This window comes from Tachypleus tridentatus, chromosome 11 (assembly GCF_004210375.1).
Source record: "Tachypleus tridentatus isolate NWPU-2018 chromosome 11, ASM421037v1, whole genome shotgun sequence".
NCBI classification, from domain to species: domain Eukaryota; kingdom Metazoa; phylum Arthropoda; class Merostomata; order Xiphosura; family Limulidae; genus Tachypleus; species Tachypleus tridentatus.
Window position 1 is genome coordinate 62,736,872 of NC_134835.1, and position 25,432 is coordinate 62,762,303.

Sequence of the window (25,432 nt, forward strand, 5' to 3'; positions counted from 1 at the left end):
GGTGAATGACTTTACTAGCTGAGTGGATGATGTTTGTATGTTACAGATGACAAATGATGTGAGAGAATGAGCAGTCAGGTGATGATGCTATGGCAAAGAATGGAAACAATGTTTCTTTTACAATTAGAATCTTTGTACTAGAGACAATTTTACATGGTACTTATTGGGTTCAGTTCGAAATATTAAGGTGATTTATGAATACCACATGTCTGTAACATGTGAAAAAGTTTGAATTTTCTATGACGCTCTGATTTGGAGCATACTAAATCCAATCGAGATTGTATGCTAATTCTATCATACGTGTTGTTTTCTGTTGCATAATTCGCTTAAGAAAGCTATATAATGTTCCTTGGAACATTTGTATTGTGTCCTACGTTCCCTTGTGTACATATATTTGCCACATAGAAATGAGATGCTTCAGATACTAATGATGCAAAGTTTTGTTGATCAGTTACACATTAAATGTGTAATGTGCAGGGCGTAGATCCTGGGGAGATGGGGATACTTCCCCCTTTCATTTTAGATGGGGGATGGTGCATACAATCATCCCCCCACAGTTTAGTCTGTTGAATTGTTTTATTGCATCATAGGCCTACAAATTGTGTGTTTGTTCTTGTAATTCTCGTGTTTTTAACCAATCGAATTACATAATTAGGCCTAGATGTAGGCTTTTTCAGTAGCCGAAATGTACATCTTTAATATAGGCGTGCTTCTAAGCTTTTCAATTTAAACGATAGCTCGTAAGTATCAGTCAGTAGGCCTAAGTATACATGCAAGGCTTGCAAGCACTATCACAGAATCTACCTACGTCTTGTATGTAGTATAAGATTAAGTAAAATTTTCATCACAACAGATTGAACAGAGCATGAAATTCGAAAATATTACTCCCAACCATAAACTCCTGTGATCTAGATCTGGCAGGCCATTTGTAGCTTGTAGCTGCATCAATCTTATGTGTATATTGTGCGGTTTTCCTACGCCATTTGTTCTTATGTATGTCTAGCCGGTTTTATTGTCGAACGCCTTACTCTCCTTAGCTGCCGAATCCGCTGACCATAGTGTACGTTTAGTGTATAGTTAACGACAGGTTCAGGCCGCTCGGATCCAGACGCGCCCTACATCACCCCCCTCCGCTCCCTTTAGTCTGAGCCTCGATTTTACAACAGGGCTCATTATACCTGTGTTTGTGGCCTTCATTAATCCATGAAATTTCAGATTATCACCGCCCTCTAATAAAGTGCTGGTACTTTAGGGTAAAAGAACAATATGTTCTCTTATCATAGATAGTAAAAATATTGTATTTTCTTGTATAATTAGAACACAAAAGGAGCGATTTCAACGACCTGAAGCCTCTACTTGAATTGTATTGCTAGTTTTTGTTTAGGTGTTTTTATTTAATAGACGTGCTTATAGACATTATATCACAACGTGTTTGCTTTTTGTGAGCTTTAACAGGAATATTTATATATTTGTGATTGTTTAAGTATTTTTTGAGAAACTTGCAATTACTTGTGTCGTAACTAACACATACTGTCGTCCCAGCGGTGCCCAGGCGGTCAGTCGGCTCGGTAATCACTGTGAGGTTCGCGCGTTCGACTTAAATACACTGTACAGTTCAGTCTTACTTCCATTCTGTTCTATCTTGGTTCGTTGTACGTTAGTTTTTCAAGAAAGACTGTATTTTAGCCTGTTGAGTCATCTGGGAAACAGATTCCAATTATGACAAGCAAGCGTCTGAAACCTTCCGATATTAGACAGTTCTGCAAGCCAGTTACTAGTACTACAAGTGACAATGCAGATGCCGATAATCCAACAACCTCAAGTAAAGGAACAGAAACTTGCCATACAGAGGAAATACCATGTTCATCAGAGAACGAGTCTGAAAATGCTTGTGCAACTATTGCACATCATGAACCACCAGATAGTTGTGAAACAAGTTTGTGCAGTAATGAAATATCTGACACTCCACAGATACAGTGTGGAAAGCCATATCATCCAGACGCACAACTAATACCACGACAGAAAGCAAAATCTCAAAATATCAACTTCCAGAGCAAGTGGTTTGATGAGTTCCCATGGCTGCACTTCGTTTCTGAAATTGAAAGATACAAGAGTTTTGTTGAAGTCTCACCCTTGTGTTTACTCAAACAGATTTTAAGCTGCTGATCCGTCCATTCAACTTGTTACATGTAAAACATAATTCATTTTATTTTGTTTAAATACAAGTAATCGAACTCTTTCCACCTACAAAGATTATTGATTTTTGGTCTCTTATTCAAAACTGCTCACAATCTCAGTCTTTCCTATGAAAATCACTGAGCGCGAGGGCATTAATGAAAAGCCACTTAGAAAAGACTAGTCGGGTTTTGTTACTGCGGGTCCTCTAGAAATACTGTGTACAGCATGTGAAGTATCTCAGTATTCAGCACATATGAATTACTAAACTGTTTGGTCCTTTGGAAGCAGCTGAATTGACAATGTTCACTAACCCAAATGTACCCACTTCCAGAGATTATGCCCTATGTCAGGGGTTCTCAACCGGTGTGTCGCGACCCCCCAGAGGGTCGCAAAGCCTTGGCAGGGGAGTCGCATAGCCTTGTAAGAAGTAGCTTGGGATAACATTAATTTTATTTCATCAATTACATTTTCATGCTCTTACATTTTTTTTTGTTTCGGTGCAAAGCAAAACGTGTGCTACGTTAGTTCAATGTCATTAGGTGATATTATGGGTGTATGTATGCGTGCCTGTGAGTGAATGTGCCTGTGTGAATATGTATGTGTGTACTAGTGAGTAGCGAGTATGTGAGTGTACGCACATGCAAGTATGCTTGTGTGTTTGTTTAGCTGTGATTAAGTGTGTGTGTGCTCGCTCTCGACACGTGAGTCACATGCCCGTTGCTGATTGGTGGATGACGAATCGCGTGACTGGCCACGCTCCCTTCCCTCCCAATACTTACCCCATCATTACTCTACCTGCACCCCCACAAGTAATCAGTGTCAAGATCTACAGTTGCCAAAGCGTTCATTATTCAACATTTTTATTTTATTTTAACAAGGAGATAAGTAAGCAGTAGAGGTGAGTTGTGTCCATGGCTAAACGGCGCAGATACTCAGAATGCTACCTCAACATTGGCTTCACCACTGTGCTCGCCAACGACGGCATCGAGAAACCACAGGTGTGTTTTGTGCCATGCTGTCCTGAGTGCAGAGTCAATGAAACCATCAAAACTCAAGCGTCATCTCGAGACGAAACATCCAGAATACGCAAAGAAGGGTTTGGATTTCTTCAAACAGCATGAACGGTGTCTTAAAAGCCAAAGAATTGATAGAAGTGGGTCGTTTCAGCAGCAGAGTGCAGCCGTAGTGGAAGCTTCATATGGGATTGCATTCAAAATTGCTAAACAAGAAAAGCCTCACACGATTGGAGAAACACTTCTTAAACCCTGCATGATGAAAGCAGTAAATCTTATTCTTGGAGAAGCCAGTGCAAAGAAGATGCAGCAAGTATCCCTGTCAAATAATACTATACAGAGGCGCATTTCTAAAATGTCTATGGATCTGAAGGAACAGGTTTTGACTGAAATCAAGGGTTCCCCTTTGTTCTCCTTTCAGCTCGACGAGTCAACAGATGTAAGTTCATGTTCTCAGTTGCTTGTCTTCGTGAGATACATTAATTCAGGTGACATCAAAGACGAATTCTTATTCTGCAGTGCACTTGAAACCACAACAAAAGCTGATGATGTCATGGAAAAAGTTTCAACTTTTTTCAAGACGAAGATCTTCAATGGGAAAACGTGTGTGGGGTTTGTACGGATGGGGCACCGGCTATGGTGGGATCGAAATCAGGATTCCAGTCGAGAGTGAAGAAGCTAGCACCTCAAGCAAAGGGCATTCACTGCATGATTCACCGATATGCTCTCGCCAGTAAGACTCTCCCTGCCTCTCTGCAGGAAGTGCTTGAATCTGTAATAAAAATTGTAAATTATGTGAAGACTCAAGCACTCAACACTCGCCTATTCAAAGAACTATGTAAAGACATGAATGCTGACCACGAAGTCCTTCTCTTCTACACAGCAGTACGTTGGTTGTCGAAAGGAAACGTTATTAATCGTGTCTTTGAAATGAAAGATGAAATAAAGCTATTCCTGGAGACTCAAGAAAGGAAAGATCTTGTAGCTCACTTCGAAGATGAAGCATGGAATAAAAGGGTTGCGTACCTAGCCGACATTTTTGACCAGCTGAACAAGCTCAATTTGAAGCTTCAAGGAAGGGAAACACGTCCTCCTTTTTCAAGATAGTCTTCGGGCCTTTGTTTCCAAACTGCAGAACTGGCGTCGGAAAACCAATCTTGGAAACATCGCTATGTTTGAAAAACTTTGTGGAGTGACGGATGAGTCTCAGATCCAACTGGATCAGTTCCTCAAGGATGAGATTACCGAACATCTTCAGTCTCTAGAAAAGGAAGTCGAGCGTTACTTCCCTGAGCTATCACAGGAACAGGAGGCCCTGGTAAGGAACCCATTTTGTACTGAACTTGATGTATCCAGCATCCCAGATGATATCCAAGATGAATTTCTGGATCTAAGGAACGACTCTTCAGCTCGTGATCTCTTCAAGGTGAAAGCCGTGACTCAGTTCTGGTGCGCTATGTATCAGTCATACTCCAAAGTCAGCATGATAGCTTTACATGTTAGAGCCAGTCTCATGTCATCTCCAACATCCAATCTGTTCCTATTCTTTGTTTTTATATTAACAAGAGTGGAAAATCCTGCCTCAAACAAACGCTCGGCCACGAATTTCAAAGCTTGCTGCTGAAATGCAACATCAGGCATCTCACTAGCTGGGTTGGATAGCTGTTCAAACCTATGTTAATATTATTTTAAGAAATATATGTTCTTTTTGTGAATTCAGGTTGGACCAATGTGATTTAATTTGCTAATAAATAATTACAGAATTTTAAAATATTTTTTTAGATGTTTCTTTCCCTCTCCTTCACAGAAAATAAAAGAAAAATTAAGCTACTGATAGTAAGCCCTAAGTAGGGGGTCACATGAGTTTCAAACTTTTAGGTAAGGGGTCGCGAGTGCCAAAACGTTGGGAACCCCTGCCCTATGTGTATCTGCGATGTATTCTAAAGCACCCAGAAACCTTCTTTAAAAACTTCCCTGCTGACAGATAGAAAATGATACATTTCAATACTGGATTCATAACCATTCATGCTTAGTGAGAAAAATGAAAGGCTTGCTTGAAGAAAATGGTAAGATGGAACACATCATATCTTATAGTTGTTCAGCTAAAGAAGACTTCGTCTGCCGATTGGAGAGTGGTGTTTCTACTCGCCGTGGGAGCGGGTAGCGTGCACCGAACGAGAAAAAGTGGCCAAGCGCGTAAGGCGTGCGACTCGTAATCCGAGGGTTGCGGGTTCGCGCCCACGTCGCGCTAAACATGCTCGCCCTCCCAGCCGTGGGGGCGTATAATGTGACGGTCAATCCCACTATTCGTTGGTAAAAGAGTAGTTCAAGAGTTGGCGGTGGGTGGTGATGACTAGCTGCCTTCCCTTTAGTCTTACACTGCTAAATTAGGGACGGCTAGCACAGATAGTCCTCGAGTAGCTTTGTGCGAAATTCCAAAACAAAGAAGACTTACATAGATGGAAACCGTCACAACCAAAAATGCTCAGAATATTATTTTCCTAGTACAGTTTTATGCTCTGAATTGTAGTCTGAAAGTTGTTTTTTCTCATATGGTGATTTCCTAACAAAATCGTTACCTCAAATCAGTAAATGTCATAATGAAGCATATATAGGAATATCTCCACCCCGTTTCCTGGTAAGTCAGCAAGGCATGATAATGAAAGCGACTATGTCTTGATGTGCAAATTTGAGGTTTGACTCTAACCTTTGTTGAATTATCTTTTTAAAAATATTTTGATAATATCTTACATTTTTTGCCCAGTTTTTCTGGTTTTATGTCCATTTATTGGTTATTTAATCTCGGAGGTGAAAATTGTGAATTTTTTTGTTCTACAAGCTATTTTAAACGTATTGATAATTTGTCTGATCCAAAATTTATTTCTATTTTTGACAATTTTTTTTTCAGTTTTATCTGGGTATTCAAGGTCAAATAGGTTTAACATCTTTAAGAAATATTTACTTGAGATATTCAGAACATGTTATATCAATTTTTATTCAAAATCCCAAGTAGTTCAACAGAAAATAGATTTGAACACTTAAATTCTACTATATATTAGTTTAGATTTTGCCACCAGGCCTCACTAGCTCACCTGCAATGGAGTGGAAACTTGACTATATATGTTTAGTCGTGGATGTTCTCGACTTTAGAGTCAAATTTCTCGATGTACACACGAAGTGGAGAAAAACTGCCGTTTTTAGATGTGATAGTTATCAAGGTGGATCACTCTTTTAAGAAGCTGTAACATGAAATTCCTCGTTGTAAGATCAAAGAGCACAATACTTACCACTTAGTTTACGTGTTCTAACACTATAGTCCCAGAAGTACCTGGAATTCTACAGTTTGAAGGTCATTGTGGTAGTGTCGCATCTTCTATTCACTCCAGTTGAGAATAGCAACATCAACTGAACAAAATGCAAGGCTCGTAGGTTCGGTGGTCATGAAAACGAACCCACACTGATGAGCTGTGGCAGATATACTTGAAAGTGTACTCTAAAATCAGTTGACCAAAAGGATTTTCTGAAAACAGGGTACAAGATACAACCTTAATCAAGTTACTAAAGCAGAAAAACTCTTCAGCAGTAGCTTTAATGGCTTCTCCAGAGACTCACAATTGAGCATATTAACCCCCAATTGTAGGAGAGTACAGCAAGCGGTGCGACCATTCACAGACACTATATAATGACTCATTTCTATAGGGATTATTTCCAGTGGAGCAACAGAGATACTCAGAACATGCTACTTCACCTGTATCGGTGATACGGTTAGAGCACACAAAGAAGCATAAACACTTGCTACAAATTTGAACTATTTGATCATGGTGTCGTAGATGTCCTTTCTTTGTGTCTTCACAAAAGATTCTATCTGCTTACAATATAGACCACATGATCATTATCACACACTGTGGAGACAACAGTTTCAGTAGATGAAACAATCAATCTCTTAATCTAGTACAGAACATATGTCTATACCTCCAGGTATAGTGGTTGGTTCAATGTCTAGAAGTGCATGCATGGCCGTTAGATGTCTGTGTGAGTACACAGTAAATACAAATTTATTCGTCGTACGTGAGAGGCTTAAAAGAAAAAGAAAGGGGAAGTCTAGAGTGTCACACTGTCTGTGTCAGCTGATCTCGGTAACGTGTCGCAGAAAAAGCACACCTGTGGAACTTTACAAAAAATTTTATTTCATTTAAATAAAATTTATTTTATCTACTTTTTATTTTAACGATTTATTTTACTTTATCAATCACAATACAGTAATTGACCTGTCTTTTCATAAAGACTTTATTTTTGTTTCGACTCTACACAGTGTATTGTTTCTTTTCGTTTGCCTGTAAAAAAATACAACACTCGTCTTCCATACACACTACGTAAGCGAACCTCCTGTCATAGCGAAAATAAGGTAACAATGTCTACTTCGAGTATCACAACATATTGGCAAAACGTGTTAATTTAGACAGCAATGTATTTTGTTCGAAATTTATTATATTTTTGATATTATACGGGTTGTTTAATAAAAACTGTATTTTATTATTCTATGAACATAGTAAGACATGGTGATTTCTCAGGATACTCTTTCTGATTAGCAGTAGATTCTCATTTATAAAGACAATGCACAGCAGTGACTTCAAAGAACCGGTTTTCTTCATCATGATTCAGAAAAATGATTTAATGAATCTGTTTTTCTTTTAGATTCTTGACAGGTTTCCCCCTAAAGACGAGAAGGATTGGATGAAAATGACAGTAGGAGAACTAATGAGTGCTACAGAAGAGGTGACTACACGTTTATACATCTATTCATAACTTTAAAAAAATCACTAACAGCACTGAATACTTGAGTGTGTGCATTTCTAAAATAACACAGATGAAGCGTTAACAACACAAAGCGATTGTGTACATGAGCAAACCAATGCAAATGAGATGTGAACAGTATAAGAGACTTAAGTGTGTGTGATTTAGGAAGACGATATTTATATATACAGCTTGGATGTTAATAAATATTACAATTTGTGTTTCATCAGTGCAGAAAACTGAGAGTATGAACATTACACAGGAAACTACATTACGTTATGTGAACGTATGCAAAACGTAATCAGTGAAGAAGACGTGAGTGTGTGTATTACTAAACACACTACAAATAAGGTGTGAATAACCACGTTGAGCTATGGTTCAGAATGTTTTGTGAGCTTTAGAAATCATTTAGATAAAACGTGATTACTATAGCAGTCTAAGGTACGTGAATGACTGAGGTGAGATGAATATGGACAAAATATAGAACTGCGAACTATTTGTATTACAGATAAACTAATACATAGCGAGCAATTGGATACTGAAGTGTGGTGATACATAGATAATTTAATGTAAGTAGAGAAGCAGTAAATAATACATACAAATACTATCTGAATTTAAGGGGGGTGAAGATATTGTTGGATTGGTCAAATTGAAGAAACCAGTGGACACGATTCGAGTGAGTCTGAGGGAACAGTAAATTCTACAGAAAGGTTCACATGTGATCTGGAGAACCAATGAGTACAAAAGAGGTTTATGAAAATATACAAAGTACGATACTACAAGATCTGTAGATTTGTTATATTGCTGTAATCAACAGATTTTTCAGGAGAAGAGATGGAAAAAATGGTTCCTCCTTGAAAATTCTGTTAATTTGTTATATCGTTTAATATTATCTCAACTTTAATTTTAATACTGGCTTTCATAAGTACCTGAACTTTTCATCATTTTAGTTACATTTTCATATAAAAAGTGTTGTACACCTGTTGTAGTTTATTATATCTTCTTATTCTAATTAGACTACAAGATGAACAAACAAGTTTCTCTGCAATAATCGAATGTAAAAATGAAACTCAAAATAACACAAACCAGTTTCACAAACTAATGTTTAGTCGGTATTCCCTTGGATTTCAGTACTGCTTCACATCAACGTGGCATGCTTTCAGTGAGTTTGTGTATGTCTGACTGATTGACTGCCATCCTTCTTTAAGTACTTCAAAAAATCATCTTCCATGTTTGGCTTATGATCTTTCTTTAATCGGTTTAGCTCAACCCATAAACTTTTAATCCAATTCATATCAGGTGATTCACCTGGTTATTCCATAACATTAGTTCTCTTATTTCTAAAATATCTTTTAACGACTCTATTATAACTGCAAAGAAATTTGTTTGATCATGTTGTAGTGTAATTGGAATAAAAAGATTTAAGATGCTACAGCAGGTAAACAACACTTTATTATGAGAAAATATAACTAAACTTATGAAACGCACAGAAATTTACGAAAGCCACCGCTAAAATTAGGATTTGAAATCATATTTGAGTAGATTCCGTCGAGTGCTCTCTAAAAACAAATGGTTTTACATGTTTTTCTGTCATCTAATAAAAGATATAATAGATTAAAAGGGTGCCACTTTTTTGTCCACCCCTGTAAGTGCATAAAAACTCTTTACTCAAAGATACCAACTGTGTAGATATATCAATAGAAAAATGTCTTTACTACAAGATTTACAGAAATGGAAGATATAGAACGATATTCCCACAAGCAAAATTTTAATTAAACAATTTTTAAGTAAAAATAAATCGCATGAAAATAATTTTACTTCGGTGCTCTTGATATTTAATTGGCTTACATAAATTTGATTTCGTTAGTAATGTACATTGGAAATCACTAAAATACTGGGGCGTATCCAGTTTCTTAAAATGTGCAAAACATATTAGAATGTGAAGGTAAAGAAAAAAGAAAGAAAAATAAAACACGTGGAAAATTTTGATTTTGAAATAACAATTTGCAAAGTAATGAATAAGTAATTCATTTTAGGCCTAACATCATTTTATTACACCATGCCTTGTCGTAATAAAATGTTGAGGTTTATAATGTTTATAGAAGGATGCATCATTCACGACAAACAAAGATACATAAAAACGCATTACAGGCAAGTATAGTGCACTTATTTTGAAACAAATAGAAGAACCAATTATATAACTGAAAAGTTTATGATCTCTCTCCAGGAAAACTGGTTGAAACTCCTACAACAGACCACCAATGAGACGTTACAAAATGAACACCGAATTAATATGGAAGATGAAATTATTGTACAAAACCAAGAATTTCTTACTGAAATTGTGAAATATCTCAAACATAAAGATAACAAAAGGTTAGATATTTGCACTATTTGTAACTTTCCATACAAGTATTCTTTATCTCTGTTTGTGATAATTATATGAACATACATAAAACTAATTAATTATTTTTAAAAATAATTTTAAAATGGGCTTTGACTGTATAATAAAATCGTGGTTGTTGATGGTAACAGGTAGTTTTATGGTAATAATTTTCAGTAATTCAATACGTGCAAGAATTTGATTTGGCTCTACTTCGAGGTTAATTTTAACTTCAACTAATTCAGAAATATCTGAAATGTACGAGCGCTTAAGTAAATACGTAGTCACTTCTTGTAAACTACATATTTCAGAAAATGCCTTATTATTATTTAATTATTTTGAATTGCACAGTGATGTGCTATTAAAACCATTTTAGGACCTTGCCACGTCATTACAGTTCATATTGCCAAGTCCGATCATGTTTTATTTGACGACTGTACGTCTTGATAACGCGCACCGTCGTTCGGTTTCCATGTTCAAAGCACGCTAGGTTTTCCTGATATTAAATATATTTCACAAAAGCGAACAGTTTTTTGATGACATTACACTACTTCAAACAATGTCAAAATGTAATCCTGAAACATCCTGTTCTAACACGACTTTATATCGGCTGTAATTGTTACCGGATTTGTTAAGTTGCATATTGAAAATTGTTTTAATATAATGCTGCAATTATTTCTGTACACACATGAGAGTTAAACATGCGATATAAATGTAAATATTATGTTTTGCTTTTTTTAACCAAATCCTGTAATTATGTAATTTTGCTTTCACACTTGATAGTACTTATGACAATTCACATTTTCAAATTAAGACTGAATTGTATTTCTCAGTTAACTACAAATGTTTATTACAGATGTAGAACATACAAATGTAATAAAACACAGCTGTAATGGCTTGTCACATGACTGCTGTATATCACGTGTAATTTTGATATAATATTATACATACTTTATGATACTTTCTGTTTAACCCATGCACTCGTATAATTGCGGTTACATTTTATTTTTTAACTCAAAACTTGCGCTTATTTATAATTAAAGAAACATACAATGAAACACATCTTCAGAGTTTAAAACAGGAGAATTAGGCTTACTTCGAATAAACATAAAATTTTATGCTGTTGAAAACGCTTGTTTGTGATATAATAACCCTGTACTAATTTGCCGACTAATCCCCAGGAAGATCGCCAACTATATCGGATGGAGGACTGTATTAATGAGATTAGTAGTAATGCCGAAACAATTCAGAAATGCATATTTATTGGCGTTTCATAACAGTGAACTGGAGCAAGACTTTTTTTGTGTAACATTAACAGCTAACAGTTTCGTCTACGCAGCCACACATATCTACCTCAACCAGCACTTCGTCCCTTCAATGAAACCAAAGGTAGGCTTAACGATGATGTCAGTTTTATTAGTGAATAATCAAAATATGTGAATCATTGTTCTAAATGACATGGTGTAGGTGCTTCAACTACTTTTTTATTTAAAAACAGAAAATTTCCTTTAAAAAAGAAATAAACGTATTTCGTATGATTTCTAAGTGAGGCAATGGTTCAGTCATAGCGTCTGGAATTACATAGGCCATTTGTTTGTATGTAGTTAATCGCAAAGCTACACCATGGGCTATCTGTGCTCTGCTCAACACGGGTATCGAAACCTAGTTTCTAGCTGTGTAAGTTTACAGACATATCCCCGTGTTACTGGGGGCCTGCATAAGCTGGGTTACAGCATTGTTTGAAATAGACTAATAGAATCAGATGCACTCTATTTGAAAAATATGAGTGATTAATGGGTACAAGAAGATATCATTGTTATTAAAATCAGGTTGTACTGATTAAAATGTGGATGTCGTTGTAATTAATATATTAATTATTTATAGATTCATTCAGCGATGATACATACCACTGATCATAGGAAATGTCTTTGTTTTTCTTTGTGGGTACCATCGTTTTTAAAATCTTGCTGTGTACTCGTCTTCTGTATTCAATTTATTAAGTACTGAACATAAACATCACTAACAGATATAAAAATTATGTTTGTTTAAAATTTGCTACGATTTCTTACACATTTCTGAGATGCCGCTATTAGGGATAATTTACATTAAACGTGTATTATCTGAAAGCCCAAACGTTAATATCGTAGTGTGTAGAAACCAGGAAAGTAACATATGATACTAGATCACTTTTAAACATCAGGTATTCTCAACGCTCATAACTTTTCACTGTCTGTTCCTTTCTTCCAGCTATTGATTGCTGCAGTGTGATTAAAAAAACAACAAACTTGTTTCTTTCGTAGTGGTTATAACTTAATTTTATATTACATGTTACATTTTAAACTATACTTCTTCACTTTGTTTTTTAACAGTGCTTTGCTGGAGATAATTCTGCTACATAAGTGTCAAAACATTTGATCAAATATCTCAATATACATTTTGCATTTTTCATATTCCTGCTTACAGATACAAGAAATAGTCGATAATTTGAAAGGGGAGTTTCGCTTTATGTTAAATGACTTAGAGTGGATGGATGATGAAACCAAAGAGATCGCAGAGAGAAAGGTAGGTTTTCTAATTTATAGAATATATTTGTCATGTAAATTGTTTATAAGAAAATATATATAAAGAACTTGAACTTTTTGAAGAGCATTCAGTGGCTTGGTGGACTTTCTTACAGTAAATATTATACTCCTAGTTCTCACTAAAAGTTTTATACAGTGCTTGTTTTGAATTTCGCGCAAAGCTAAACAAGGGCTATCTGCGCTAGCCGTCTCTAATTTTGAGCTGATACATTAGAGGAAATATAGCTAGTCAGCAGTATATATCGCTAACTCTGGGGTTTCTCTCACCTGACAGAACAACGGAATTTGACCGTTGCCGTCATAGAGTATCCAAAGCTCTAAACTGTGGAACTTGGTTTTTGTTCCATGGTAACGGGACACGAAAGCGTGACCCTGCAGAACCACAGTCTGGTATATTAACAACAGTGGCACTCTCAGCCCTTCTGTTAGAGAGATTCAGTGATACGTTGCTGTAGATGTGGTGATAATATATATACTTTATACTAATAACAAATACAGGATTGTTATCTTTAACAAATACCAAGATACACGCTCCTAGAAAGAAATCTACACTTTAATTCTCTTCTTTGTAACTGAACTTTTGAAGGCTCGTGGATAACGAAGCAAAATACCTGTATTTAAATTTATAAAACTTCGTGTATTAATTTTTTTTTTTCAGGCGAAAGAAATGGTTGATTTTGTGGCTTATCCAGATATTGCTGTGAATATTACCAAACTGGACAAGTTTTACAGTGCAGTAAGTACATTTCATTGAATCTGATAAAATAATAGAAATGTTGTAATTATTAAAATCAGAATTTTCCTGTTGTAAAAGTTCTGTTACTGTATTTTTGAATTACTTGTTGAGTCCAGTAGGCTTATTAGTAAACATTAACCAGTGTTACTATAGACTTGTCTTTAGGTTGGATATAATTATTCGTTTCTTGTAATTCTAGATGGAAGCCCTTGGAGACGATGATATTGTGCAGAATCTGTGGTCAGTATCAAGGTTTCTGTCAGAAAACATTATTCTCAAGCTAAGGCTATCAAATAGCCGTACTGAGTAAGTAGTAATAAAAGAAATTGAATAAGCAATTATTGTTTATCTGATCTGTTTTGACCCACATATCGGAGACCATTACATTACATTGAACCTGGTGGCCAAAACTCCTGTGTACGTCTACTTAGCTGTACAAGTTTGGTTTACTTATGATTAAATAAATTGAAATTATTCTACAAAATTATACTCAGCTGCTCAGTTATAGTTTGTTAGGTGTTAAATGTAAGATATAATCTCATCTCATTTTATGGATTTTCAGTGCATGCAATGAATTCCTGATTATTAAATATTTGTAAATTCAGTGGCTGTTGTTTATTATTAAGCACAAAGATACACAATCGACTACCTATGTATGCTCTACCCACCACTGGTATCGAAATTCGGTTTCTAGCAGTATAAGTTCGCAGACATACCACTGTGACATATCCAAAAGTGTAATGTTGTAATATTTCTAATTATGTTTGCATTTATAAGATCGTTTGGATGATCGTTTGACTGTAATTTTGTATAAAGACGTGAATGTAGTATTAATGCTTATTTTTTTTATGTTTCAGATGGGACAGTAAACCTTTGACAGAATGTAGTATTAATGCTTATTTTTTTTATGTTTCAGATGGGACAGTAAACCTTTGACAGAATGTAGTATTAATGCTTATTTTTTATTTTTTTTTCATGTTTCAGATGGGACAGTAAACCTTTGACAGAATGTAGTATTAATGCTTATTTTTTTTATGTTTCAGATGGGACAGTAAACCTTTGACAGAATGTAGTATTAATGCTTATTTTTTTATGTTTCAGATGGGACAGTAAACCTTTGACAGAATGTAGTATTAATGCTTATTTTTTTTATGTTTTAGATGGGACAGTAAACCTTTGACAGAATGTAGTATTAATGCTTATTTTTTTATGTTTCAGATGGGACAGTAAACCTTTGACAGAATGTAGTATTAATGCTTATTTTTTTATGTTTCAGATGGGACAGTAAACCTTTGACAGAATGTAGTATTAATGCTTATTTTTTTATGTTTCAGATGGGACAGTAAACCTTTGACAGAATGTAGTATTAATGCTTATTTTTTTTATGTTTCAGATGGGACAGTAAACCTTTGACAACGAATGCAATATATTACCAGAATAAAAATTCTTTCGGTAAGATATGTAACACATGGTTTGATATTTAAAAAATATTTTATCAAATACTACCATTAAATACTTTTCACAGGTTTAGTAAGTCTGTAAAACCTTTATGATAGACATATAATTTTAGTCTGTATTTTGGTTCTCTAGTACGTGTAAATACTAAATGAAGTTTCAGATTTATATGTTTCTACATTACAACATTATTCGTTAACTTAACTTACAGAGTTTTATTTCATAGTTGTCATGCATATGTACTTTTACTCTATTGTCAATACAGAAAATGATAAAATGCAACTTATCAGAAGAAATTCCAAGTGTTTATTCATTCATTGTTAATAATTAGCATTCTAAGCACCAATATAGCTTTGATTGTTAACTTGAATATGAGGTAGTTGTTTTTCAGAATCTTCATTGGCTGTTGTATAGCAGCTTTGTAACATGCCTAGTTAAACAAGGTTGAACTTTGAATTCCAATCACTATTTAAATAATCATTCTGTTAGGACATATCTGACCTCTGTTGCATCTTACAAGCCTGCCCAACTATCGTTTTATCGCTGCTTTGTCACCAATGTCAGGCGTTCACACTTATTCCTACTGTCACACCTCTTTGAAAATCATAAAGATTCTTGCTCTTATCTCTGTTTCACAAGCAAAATTAATATACTTATATCTCTGCATTTAGAGCTAATCTAAATCATAACACGATCGAGCGATTTCAGAATTGTAAATGTAATGGAACATTCTCTATATATATGTGTACAGAAACTGATAAAGAATCCAATCAGTATACATGATAATATCCAATTAAGGATCAAAAGATGATTAAACGAGGCTTTTTTTTTTTTTTTTCATTTTAGCTTTATCAGTTTCTATGCTAGATCGTCCATTTTATTATTCAAAGTTTCCTCGGTGAGTATAAATATACATCAATCATTAACGTAGTACTAAACTTGACTAAAACAGACCCAATAATTTTCTAGATTTAACCAATAATCCTTTAGATGTGCTTGTTTACCTCTTGTTTTAAAGTAAACTATGAAACTGGTATTCACATGTTGTCAGTATTATCTCCTTGTTAGTTATTTTACTTCCATTTATTTAGATTAAGGCTATACAGTCCTCATCATATATATATTTTAGGCCTAGCAATGCCTTATACAGTGATGTAAATGATTCGAAGATGTCTGGAGTAAAAGATTTTGTTGTCCCCCCTCCATTAAATTTGTTTCCATGTTTTAAAATATTTCCCGTTTCCAATACTCAACATTTCAAATACCAATTTTAAGAAGTCTCTGGTCGGACTGGGCCCTGGGATAACTGTCCCCCACATATTGCTATGCACTGACCCTACAGTGTTTTAAATATTTTACAATGAAATGCTCGATATCAATAAGTTACAGCATTAATAACCTGATGTCAGGACTATTATATGATTTATTATACCGTTTCTAACAACGCGTGTTTCTAAATTTTATAGTTTAAGTATATATTTTGATTAAATAATATGCATGATCGACAGTGTTTTTTTTTTCTATATTTAATAGCAATTATTGCGCGTTGTTAAAAATAAGTTCTGAAATTAGTTTAATAACAAACTTATTTAATAATTATTTATGTAGATATATGAATTATGGAGCAATAGGAGCAGTGATTGGTCATGAAATTACCCATGGTTTTGATGTCCGCGGTAAGACAAATCTCTGTTACATCTATATGTATAATGTTTTTTTGTATTACAGACACCCTATTAATACGAGTGTTTACTTCTTAATATCGAACTACTAACTAAGAAAGTCCCTCACTCTTACCTATCGTCTGTCCAGATGTGTTTAAGAAATTATTTGTCTGATATAGATCTAAGGTATAATACCACATTAAACAGAATGTTATATAAGGTTACGCCACTACTACAACAGAATAGTTCGTACTGAATCTTAATGCTACAGATGACTGTGTTGTTTTTACTTGCTATGAGTCGAAAACAAAACTCAAATGGTTTTCAACAATACCGTCATCTAGTGGTAAAATACGACAATTTCATAAAGTGTGCGCTGTTTTTAATATATTATTTGAAAGGTAGAAAATACGAAATTAAATAATGAAATTCTTTATCGCCGATTATTAAGGCAGTAATAAGTGCTTAACGAATATTGACTACGGTATGTTCATAAGCCTTGAGATTTTAATCTTTTCATTTATTGGTTTTGTTTTAAAGTCATAATCTCCCCTTAAATACTTGTTTAACAACAACTCTTGTTTAGATGTACTTCTAAAGATATGATCTTTCTTCAGATTTTATCATACAAAGTATGCTTCATGTAATACTTGTTACTAGTGATCTTTGTTGTTTCAGGAAGCAAGAGAGATGAATATGGGAACGCTAACAACTGGTGGACTGAAGAGTCTCGTGCACAGTTCAATGCTCGTGCGAACTGCTTTGTAAAGCAGTATAATGCTTACGAGGTACATCGTCTTCGATTATTGATAAGATTACCTGGAAATATAGTTTGTGAATAACATCTTCTAATGTAAATATTTTGTATCTAAATCAGTTAGAAATATTCACATGGAAGGTCTGAACAAAATGTGTTTATATCGCTAATTGAGCAACATTGTTAGTGTCTTATCCAGTTGCTGCACTATATCTACAAGGGCAACGTGGAAGGTCTGTTTTGATGATGTCTCTGGTGAGTTGTTCAGTGTTTTATTTAACACTTGTCTCAAGGCTGTAAGTTCTCATCTGGATATTTCTGAATCATGTTAGCACTGAGGTATTCATCTTTCATTCTGACCATAATTCGATAATCAACTCTCCTGGAGCAAGTTAAGAAGCAAATTGCTAGAATCAGTTAACAAGTCTAGTGATTGGAAAGTAGCACAAGATATGGGTTCAGCAGACACAGTTGATTGCGATACTGTAGTTGATACTACATTTCCTTGCTGCTGGGTTATTTTTTTAAACGTTTGCAGCAAAAGAAGCTAGAAAACCTTTCGACTGACAGCGTTTAATGCTGAGACACTTAGGGTCTTAGATGTGACCCAACTTGTTTCACAAACTTTCCAAGTTTATATTTCGTAAAATAAACGTACATGGATATTGATCGGGCTGTGTTTCTATATTTGTAGGTGATACTGAAACAGTTTTCTGGCTTTGTTGGCAGGAACGTTTATACTGTCTAGTTTGGCTCAGTAATATTGTCATTAACAGGCATTAGAACTGTCTAGAATAATTGTGTATTATTTCCTCTGCCATTGGAAATAGAAAAGTTTGAACTTGTTTCTCAGGTAAATTACTGTGATATTCGAAGTTGTCTTCTATAATCAATTAGTGAGCTGATCATAGGAAGAACCAAAGTTAGGACGATCACTGATATTAGTACTTACATTATTTAGTGTTGGAAACATATCCTTGAAAAGCTAAAGAGAGACTTCACCATAACAAGCTTTTCAGACTTCTCGTGTAGGTTATAAACAGTGGCAGCGCCAGGATATGTTCGTTGGGGGGCTGAAGTCAACTGTGGAGGGGCTTCCCAAAATGCCATCAATATGAAGTATAGATGGTAAATTATAATAATGTAAGTACCAAGGTACATTTCAGAAACGTGTGCTATTTTGAACTGCGTTTTCAATGCAGTTTTCATTGGAAACTCACACTCTGATTAATAATTCATTATTACAAATTAGAAATAATCTGTTTATGAAAATATGTGTATATGTAAAAGAGGAAGCTCACCTAAATTCCACCCAAGGTAATACATAATAATAAAAAAAATTAAGATTAGCTTAGATTGAACATTTAATATACCATTAAGAGTAAAGCTACAAATCAAAAGAAATGTAACATAAAGACATAGTTTACAAAGCAGAAACGAATTATCCTATGTGAAGTTAATACACTCTGAGGAAAAGTAAGGTCACTATCAGGCTAACTATCTTTCATCATGTTGTATTTATAGTCAATATTACATTAAAACAATGTGCCTGTTCTGGTGATTGGCAGCAAATGTGTTTATAACAGTTTCAATATCGAGTTGTTTTGCCCTCCTGTAGTTTACTGATATGACAGCGAGGTTGGTGGTGCGGTTGTTACCACTGCTGTTGCGCAAGTATGTCTTGAGAAGTTTCAGACATGAGAAACTTCTCTCAAAGGCAGCTGAAGTGACAGGCAGGGTCACAGCGATGCATACAAGTTTGTGGAGATCCATGAAGGCATCCTTGTATGGCTCCAGCATGGTTGCAATCGTGTGGATACTTCCTGCCCCTTGTCTTTCTTCCTGGCAATTAGCCGGTTTAACTGGTGGACCTCCACTGCGAGGTCATCCTCTGCCACACCATAGTTTGCTGCCATTCCTATGAGTTCTTACTTGTCCAGAAATGTGGAGTGTTTGGGGTTCAATGCAGTTGAACCCATCAGAATACTACAGGCATCAGAGGAGAATTTTCTATTCAGCTCGTTGAGCATCCTGTCTATGATGGCATAGAAGGTGTGTCTCCTGGCATCTGGTGTTGGTTCATCTCTTTGGCCAGTACTAGATGTGATTATGAATTCGTCCAGGTGTCTAGAGGCAGATCACTGTCCACCTTGACGCACTGTCTCAGTGCGTGTTCCCACTTTCTTACATATATCCTCAGCAGACTCTTCCAAGTCTTTTCATGCTGCTTCAGTTCTCATTTCTGAGAGACCAGAGATGATTGTACTAGGTCCTCTGAAGAGACCAGCTGCAGGTCAGGTGACTGGAGGTGGTGTGATTGCTGTTTTGTCATCAACAGTAATTTTTCTATGGCCACTAGACTGGTTAAGAACTGCTGATCTAGGAGGATGCACAGGACCTTTGATTCAGTGGCTCTGTGGACATTGTCCCCCTCCACAAGACGCTTTAGGGTTGTCACAATGGCAGGGAGGGTTCTTTTCACAGCCAGACAAGCAGCATGTTGGCAGGCCCATCTTGTGTCTGACAGTCGCTTCTTCAACTCTATGTGCTGGTTCACGGATTCAAGCTCCTTCTGTACCTTCAGAAATTCTTCATGCACAACTGATGTAGAGAGGAATTTGTACAGCTTCTGAATTGTCACAAAGAACTCTGCTGCATCCTGGACGTTGTGCACACAATCAACTAGCACAAGGTTGAGCCTGTGTGCATAGCAGTGGACATACACAGCCTGAGACACCTCTCTCCTGAACCTCTCCTGTATGCCACTGATGTGCCCTGACATGACTGCAGCTCCGTCATAGCACTGGCCAATGCAGGCATTATGGTCAATACCACATTTAGCCAGAGTCTCCATGATTTTCTTGAGCAATGAATCTGCATCCAGACCCTCAGCAGCTGTGAAGTCCAGGAACTCCTCGTGAAAACTCTGTTGGTGGAGGTACCTTACCACAATGGACAGCTGTTCTTGTTTGCTCACATCCTTTGTTTCATTCACCATTAGAGAAAAAATGCTCAACTTCCATGACCTCTTTGCTGATATCCTTCCTGATCATTCCAGCTATGATGTCAAGCAGTTTGTTTTGGATATCATGGTGTATAGTGTGTGTACTTGGCATTGCCAGGACCACTCAGCTTCTTCTTCACGATTTCATCATACCTGGAAATCATGTCAAGAAGTTCCAGGAAATTGCCCTTGTTATGTGACTGACTACCTTCCCTGTGACCTCTCTGGGCTTCATTATGGCAGACTGTGTAGAGCAGTGCATCTATCACGACTCTTATGTAATGTCGGTTTTCCTCCACAGATTTAGCATGGCTTGCATTGAGGGCATATTGGATCCTTGCACCCTTTGTTTTCTGCAATTTAAACTCTGCTGAAGCGTACATGGCAAACTTGTGTCCTGCAGAGTTATCATGGGGCTTCAGTGATGTGGTCGCCTTCTTCCAGTTTCGGAAGCCTTTATGGGTGAAGGACTTCTCAGTTTCACTGAAGTGTGTGTGACTGAAAAGACGACATGCGAAGCAGAATGCAGCATCTTGGGTCACAGAGTACTCCAACCACGAGTGCTGATCACGCCAATTCTTGCTGAATGACCTTGACTGGTTGCTGTATTCCGTAGCCGGGTATCTCTTCAAGCCTGGAAAGGTAGGACCACTTTCTGGAAGCTGGCTCAGGTCCTTGGGTCCTGGTGGTAGTTTTTCATCCTGGGCTTGGGTGGTGCCCTCTTGTGTCTGGGGTTTCGCACTAGTTGTGTCCGCATTCTCACCATCACGATCACCACTGCCCTCCTCACTTGCACCACATGTGTTTGTAGGACCATCTACTCGCTGTCTCTTCTTGGGTAGCAGGTAGTGTTGCATAATCAATCCTATGTGTAGTATGACCAGTTTATGTTTTGGTGGGTAATGTCTAACTCTTGTCTTGTGTGTTGGTGTCCTTGTTTGAAAACGAGTCGCTGATTTTGATTTCATTTTGTTAATCAAAACTGAGTGTGTGTTCCAGTGTGAGGCCAAGTACCAGAGAGAGCGAGAGCCGCGTAAACAAACATAACTCCCTTTTATACAGTGACCCCTGAGTCGGCTGACTGCTAGTACCACTTCTTACTTCCAAGTTGTGTTAGTTTATATGAAACGAATGGGAATGTCTCTCCTTATATTGGCATTAGGGCTTACAAAGGATATTCATTTTAAACATCGAAATCTAAGGAAAAAGATATAACATACATGCTATTGGGTCGTTTCATGAATAAAGAACAAATAACAACTAAACATAGTTCAACATTACGAACAACTGCCCTGCAGCATTGAAATCACCAAATTATATGAATAACACATGAAAATCCAGAACATATCCGTGAAATACTGTTAGAGAAAGTGTTTATCTTTAACCATATAGCACAAGTACTTAATTAGAGGGTAGTGATAAAGTAAAATTACAGGGCTAATTAGGAAACACAAACACGGCTTTGGTAGGGCATGTTGTAAAACTGTGGGCAGCCAAAGGGAGTAAGGGGGGGCGTGCGGCTGGCATCTGGATCTCGATCGGGCTGAGCCGATCGTTAGCCATACGCAAAGCATACACCATGGTCAGCAGCTTGGTGATCATATGCTTAAGGCGTTCGAGACGGGAATTGCACGCTCGACCAAAGCAAACCCGCGGCCTGGATATTGAATGGTCATAGTAACACCAAAACAAAATGTCTAAATTGCAGTTGACCTTCACAGAAAGGCTGGTTTCTTCATAAGTTCACATTATCCATACAGGTAAAACTGTGATTGTGATATTGTTCTTATTATCATAAGTGTGACAAGCACCTGTTACAATAATATAACTACTACATTACATTAAATTAGGCACTACTAAATAGCCCAATGATAATTTCAAAATTCATTCTAGAATTGTTTAGAAATATTATTTGGTCAGTTAACATGTAAGGTTATTCTCTGATCATAAGTATAACATTAATTGGATTGTAAGTCACACAATCATCAGTACAATTTTGGATGGCTGATACACAATGCAAAATGATCTCACAGAGGACACAACACCGGCTAAATGCTTCATAGTTTTGACCTATACACAATACACTTATATATGCATGCTATGTTTTACTTTTCAATAAAAGATAAATGAAATTAATGGGTAAATACCTGTGAAACCTTTGATTGATCAAGTAAAATCTTTGATGATCTGTTGTAACTTGAAATCAACGTGGTTGTCTAATCTTCGTAAAAGCTCAAGATAGAATGGCATTACACAGGAAGCGGCAATACAGTGCATGAGTTTCAGTGCATTCAGTATGTTGCTATGGGACGCATGACACATACTTCCGTCTTAATGAAGACGTTGAGTTCTAAAGATCTGTGTCTCTTTGATGTTAATTGTTAAGAAACGACGACGATTGTGTTTTCCATATTTTATGAATATATGTAGGTAACAATATTGGGGGGCTGAGGGGGCTTGGCTCATTTTGGGGGCTCAAGCCCCAGTTGGCGCCGCCACTGGTTATAAAACTGAACAACACAAGAGAGACTTCACCATCTCAAGGTTTTCAGATTTCTCATGTACGTTATAACACTGAACAGCTTATGAGAGACTTCACATAGCAAGCTTTCTACGTTTTCCGTGTAGGTTATAAAGCTGTTTAGATATAATGCGCCAAGAATCATTAACGGAAAAAAACACGCTAACAATGTTACTTTGTCATGGACAGAAAACACCGTTATACAAAACATGAGCTGAAAATTTACTCTATTTAGGCTGTGCAGTTTTCTTTTTCTGATACTCATTACACAAGCCAACAGAACCGTACAAATGTTTTATTCATTCTAATAGAGTACTTGTCTAACCCTAAAGTCTAGGTTGAAACCACAGTACAGAAAAGTATTAGTGTAATATCATTCATATACTCGACTCAACCATTTAACATTTTGTTACTTATGGTTTCTTCTAATAAGTATTTTGTGCTAGCTTGGAACTTTCCAATTTTTAAAAAGTTTATATGTGTTTATTTAAAGTATCAGAAGTTCTGTTGGTGTTATTGAATTAATTACAGATATAATTTTCGATCAAATAGATTTCGGGATTTTATTTCTTACCAGTCTAAACTAACTAATCGCTTGTAACAAAGTTTATTATAATTCTAAATATTGTACTTTTTTCGCAGTGATTTTGTAAAATGTGTACACTGGCAAAGAGAGGCGATTTCGTAACAGTTTGTATGTAACTGAAACTTCAATAGATTAAATTATTTTGAACAGCATTTAACTGAAACAGATATGGAGCCCTAACTTGTTTTCAGTTTACCTCTCTCTTGAAAGATTCAGTAGAATAATGATTATTATGCTGTCAATTAACAGGGAAGAGAGAATAAAATCTAATATTTCTAACATTTTCATATTGGTAAGGTTTCGTTTTCAGATTACAATACTTCCTCAGTACCATAATTTACCCTTTTGATGTTTATTATAATTATAAAAAAATTATATCACTGTTGAAAAAAACAAAAACGAAATCAGCAAATTAACAAGAATAGAAACAAGTGTAGTTTTAAATTAATTAAATTCATGGATAATATAACTACTTTAGTGACGCGTAAAGCGTTCTGTGTTTCTATTACTACTTTAAATATGTGTGTTGATTTATTTAGGTCAACGGAACAAACACATTAGCTGAAAATATTGCTGATAATGGTGGCGTACGACAAGCTTTAAAAGTATGTTTATTTGTATCATTTTTAAATAGAAATCTGTTTGTCAATCTCTTAAATTTTTAGTTTTTTAATAAGCAAGACTAAATCATGCACATAAACTGAATACTCTATGTTCTACATCTTTCTTAGTAATACAGTATCATAATTTTGTTAAGTCTTTTCTGTATAGATATTGCTGATTAATTAAATAACCATTATCATATGATTGTGAAAATATATTTCAAAGTTTTATTTATATATTTACTACAGGGAGCTCGACATCATGATGACGTCAAGATATAAAAAAAGAATCGAGAATTTTTTTGACTATGTAGAAACAAGAGTAGGATATCAATAACCATTGACTGATCTCAGCTCAGCGTCAGAAAAGTAATTTAATCTTGGCAGCAGCCCCGGATTAAGGCATAGGCTTATCGGGCTGAAGCTCGTGGCCTCACATTAATTAGGGGGCCTCAAGCTATGATTATAAATTTATTGTACATAGAGGTTCTGTCTCGAGGGTTCTCTATAAGTCGAAAAGTCCAGGGCAAATAAAACCCTTAATCCAGCCTTGGTCGGCAATGTGAATTACCGCGCCTATTCTAATATTCAGTAAATATGTACAGTTATGTATTTATTTATTGATATAAGCTCGGTAATTTGGACCTACATAAGTTTTTGAAGTTTCTGTTGAAACGTTGTATTTAAAACTAAATCAACAAGCGAGTGTCTCTGTATTAAAGGTAAAAGTAAAATAGAAAATAAATTAACTCATGATTTTTATCAAATAATCCAAAAGAACCAACCCAAGGATAGAATATATTACCTGAACGTACTCATATCAGATGCAAAGTTACCGTAAAAATATGGGACCTAGAAAAGTGGAAGAAGGTTTTGTTCTCTGATGAGAAAAAATTTAACATGGATGGTCCAGATGGCTTCCAATATTACTGGCACGATAAGGATATCCCACCGAAGACATTTTCTACACGACACAGTGGAGGAGGTTCCATCATGATCTGAGGTGCTTTCTCCTTCCATGGAGGCCCGGCATGGCCTAGCGCGTAAGGCGTGCGACTCGTAATCCGAGGGTCGCGGGTTCGCGCCCGCGTCGCGCTAAACATGCTCGCCCTCCCAGCCGTGGGGGTGTATAATGTGACGGTCAATCCCACTATTCGTTG

The 25,432-nt window shown here is 36.0% G+C and overlaps 2 protein-coding genes across 2 annotated transcripts in view; one reads left to right on the plus strand and one right to left on the minus strand.

Annotated features, from left to right (window-relative positions):
- LOC143231366 (neprilysin-1-like) overlaps window positions 1-25,432 on the plus strand; it is a 67,887-nt gene that overhangs the window by 31,321 nt on the left and 11,134 nt on the right. Inside the window, exons 9-19 of the mRNA XM_076465910.1 lie at window positions 7,887-7,967; window positions 10,213-10,358; window positions 11,547-11,754; window positions 12,829-12,927; window positions 13,606-13,683; window positions 13,883-13,989; window positions 15,077-15,135; window positions 15,985-16,036; window positions 16,747-16,814; window positions 17,481-17,590; window positions 24,210-24,275. Coding sequence (XP_076322025.1) covers window positions 7,887-7,967; window positions 10,213-10,358; window positions 11,547-11,754; window positions 12,829-12,927; window positions 13,606-13,683; window positions 13,883-13,989; window positions 15,077-15,135; window positions 15,985-16,036; window positions 16,747-16,814; window positions 17,481-17,590; window positions 24,210-24,275 — 1,074 coding nt within the window. The remainder of the gene's footprint in view (window positions 1-7,886; window positions 7,968-10,212; window positions 10,359-11,546; window positions 11,755-12,828; window positions 12,928-13,605; window positions 13,684-13,882; window positions 13,990-15,076; window positions 15,136-15,984; window positions 16,037-16,746; window positions 16,815-17,480; window positions 17,591-24,209; window positions 24,276-25,432) is intronic.
- On the minus strand, window positions 19,320-20,557 carry LOC143231511 (zinc finger MYM-type protein 1-like). Its single transcript, XM_076466039.1, has one exon. The coding sequence runs from the start codon at window positions 20,555-20,557 to the stop codon at window positions 19,796-19,798; it is 762 nt and encodes a 253-aa protein (XP_076322154.1). The 3' UTR covers window positions 19,320-19,795.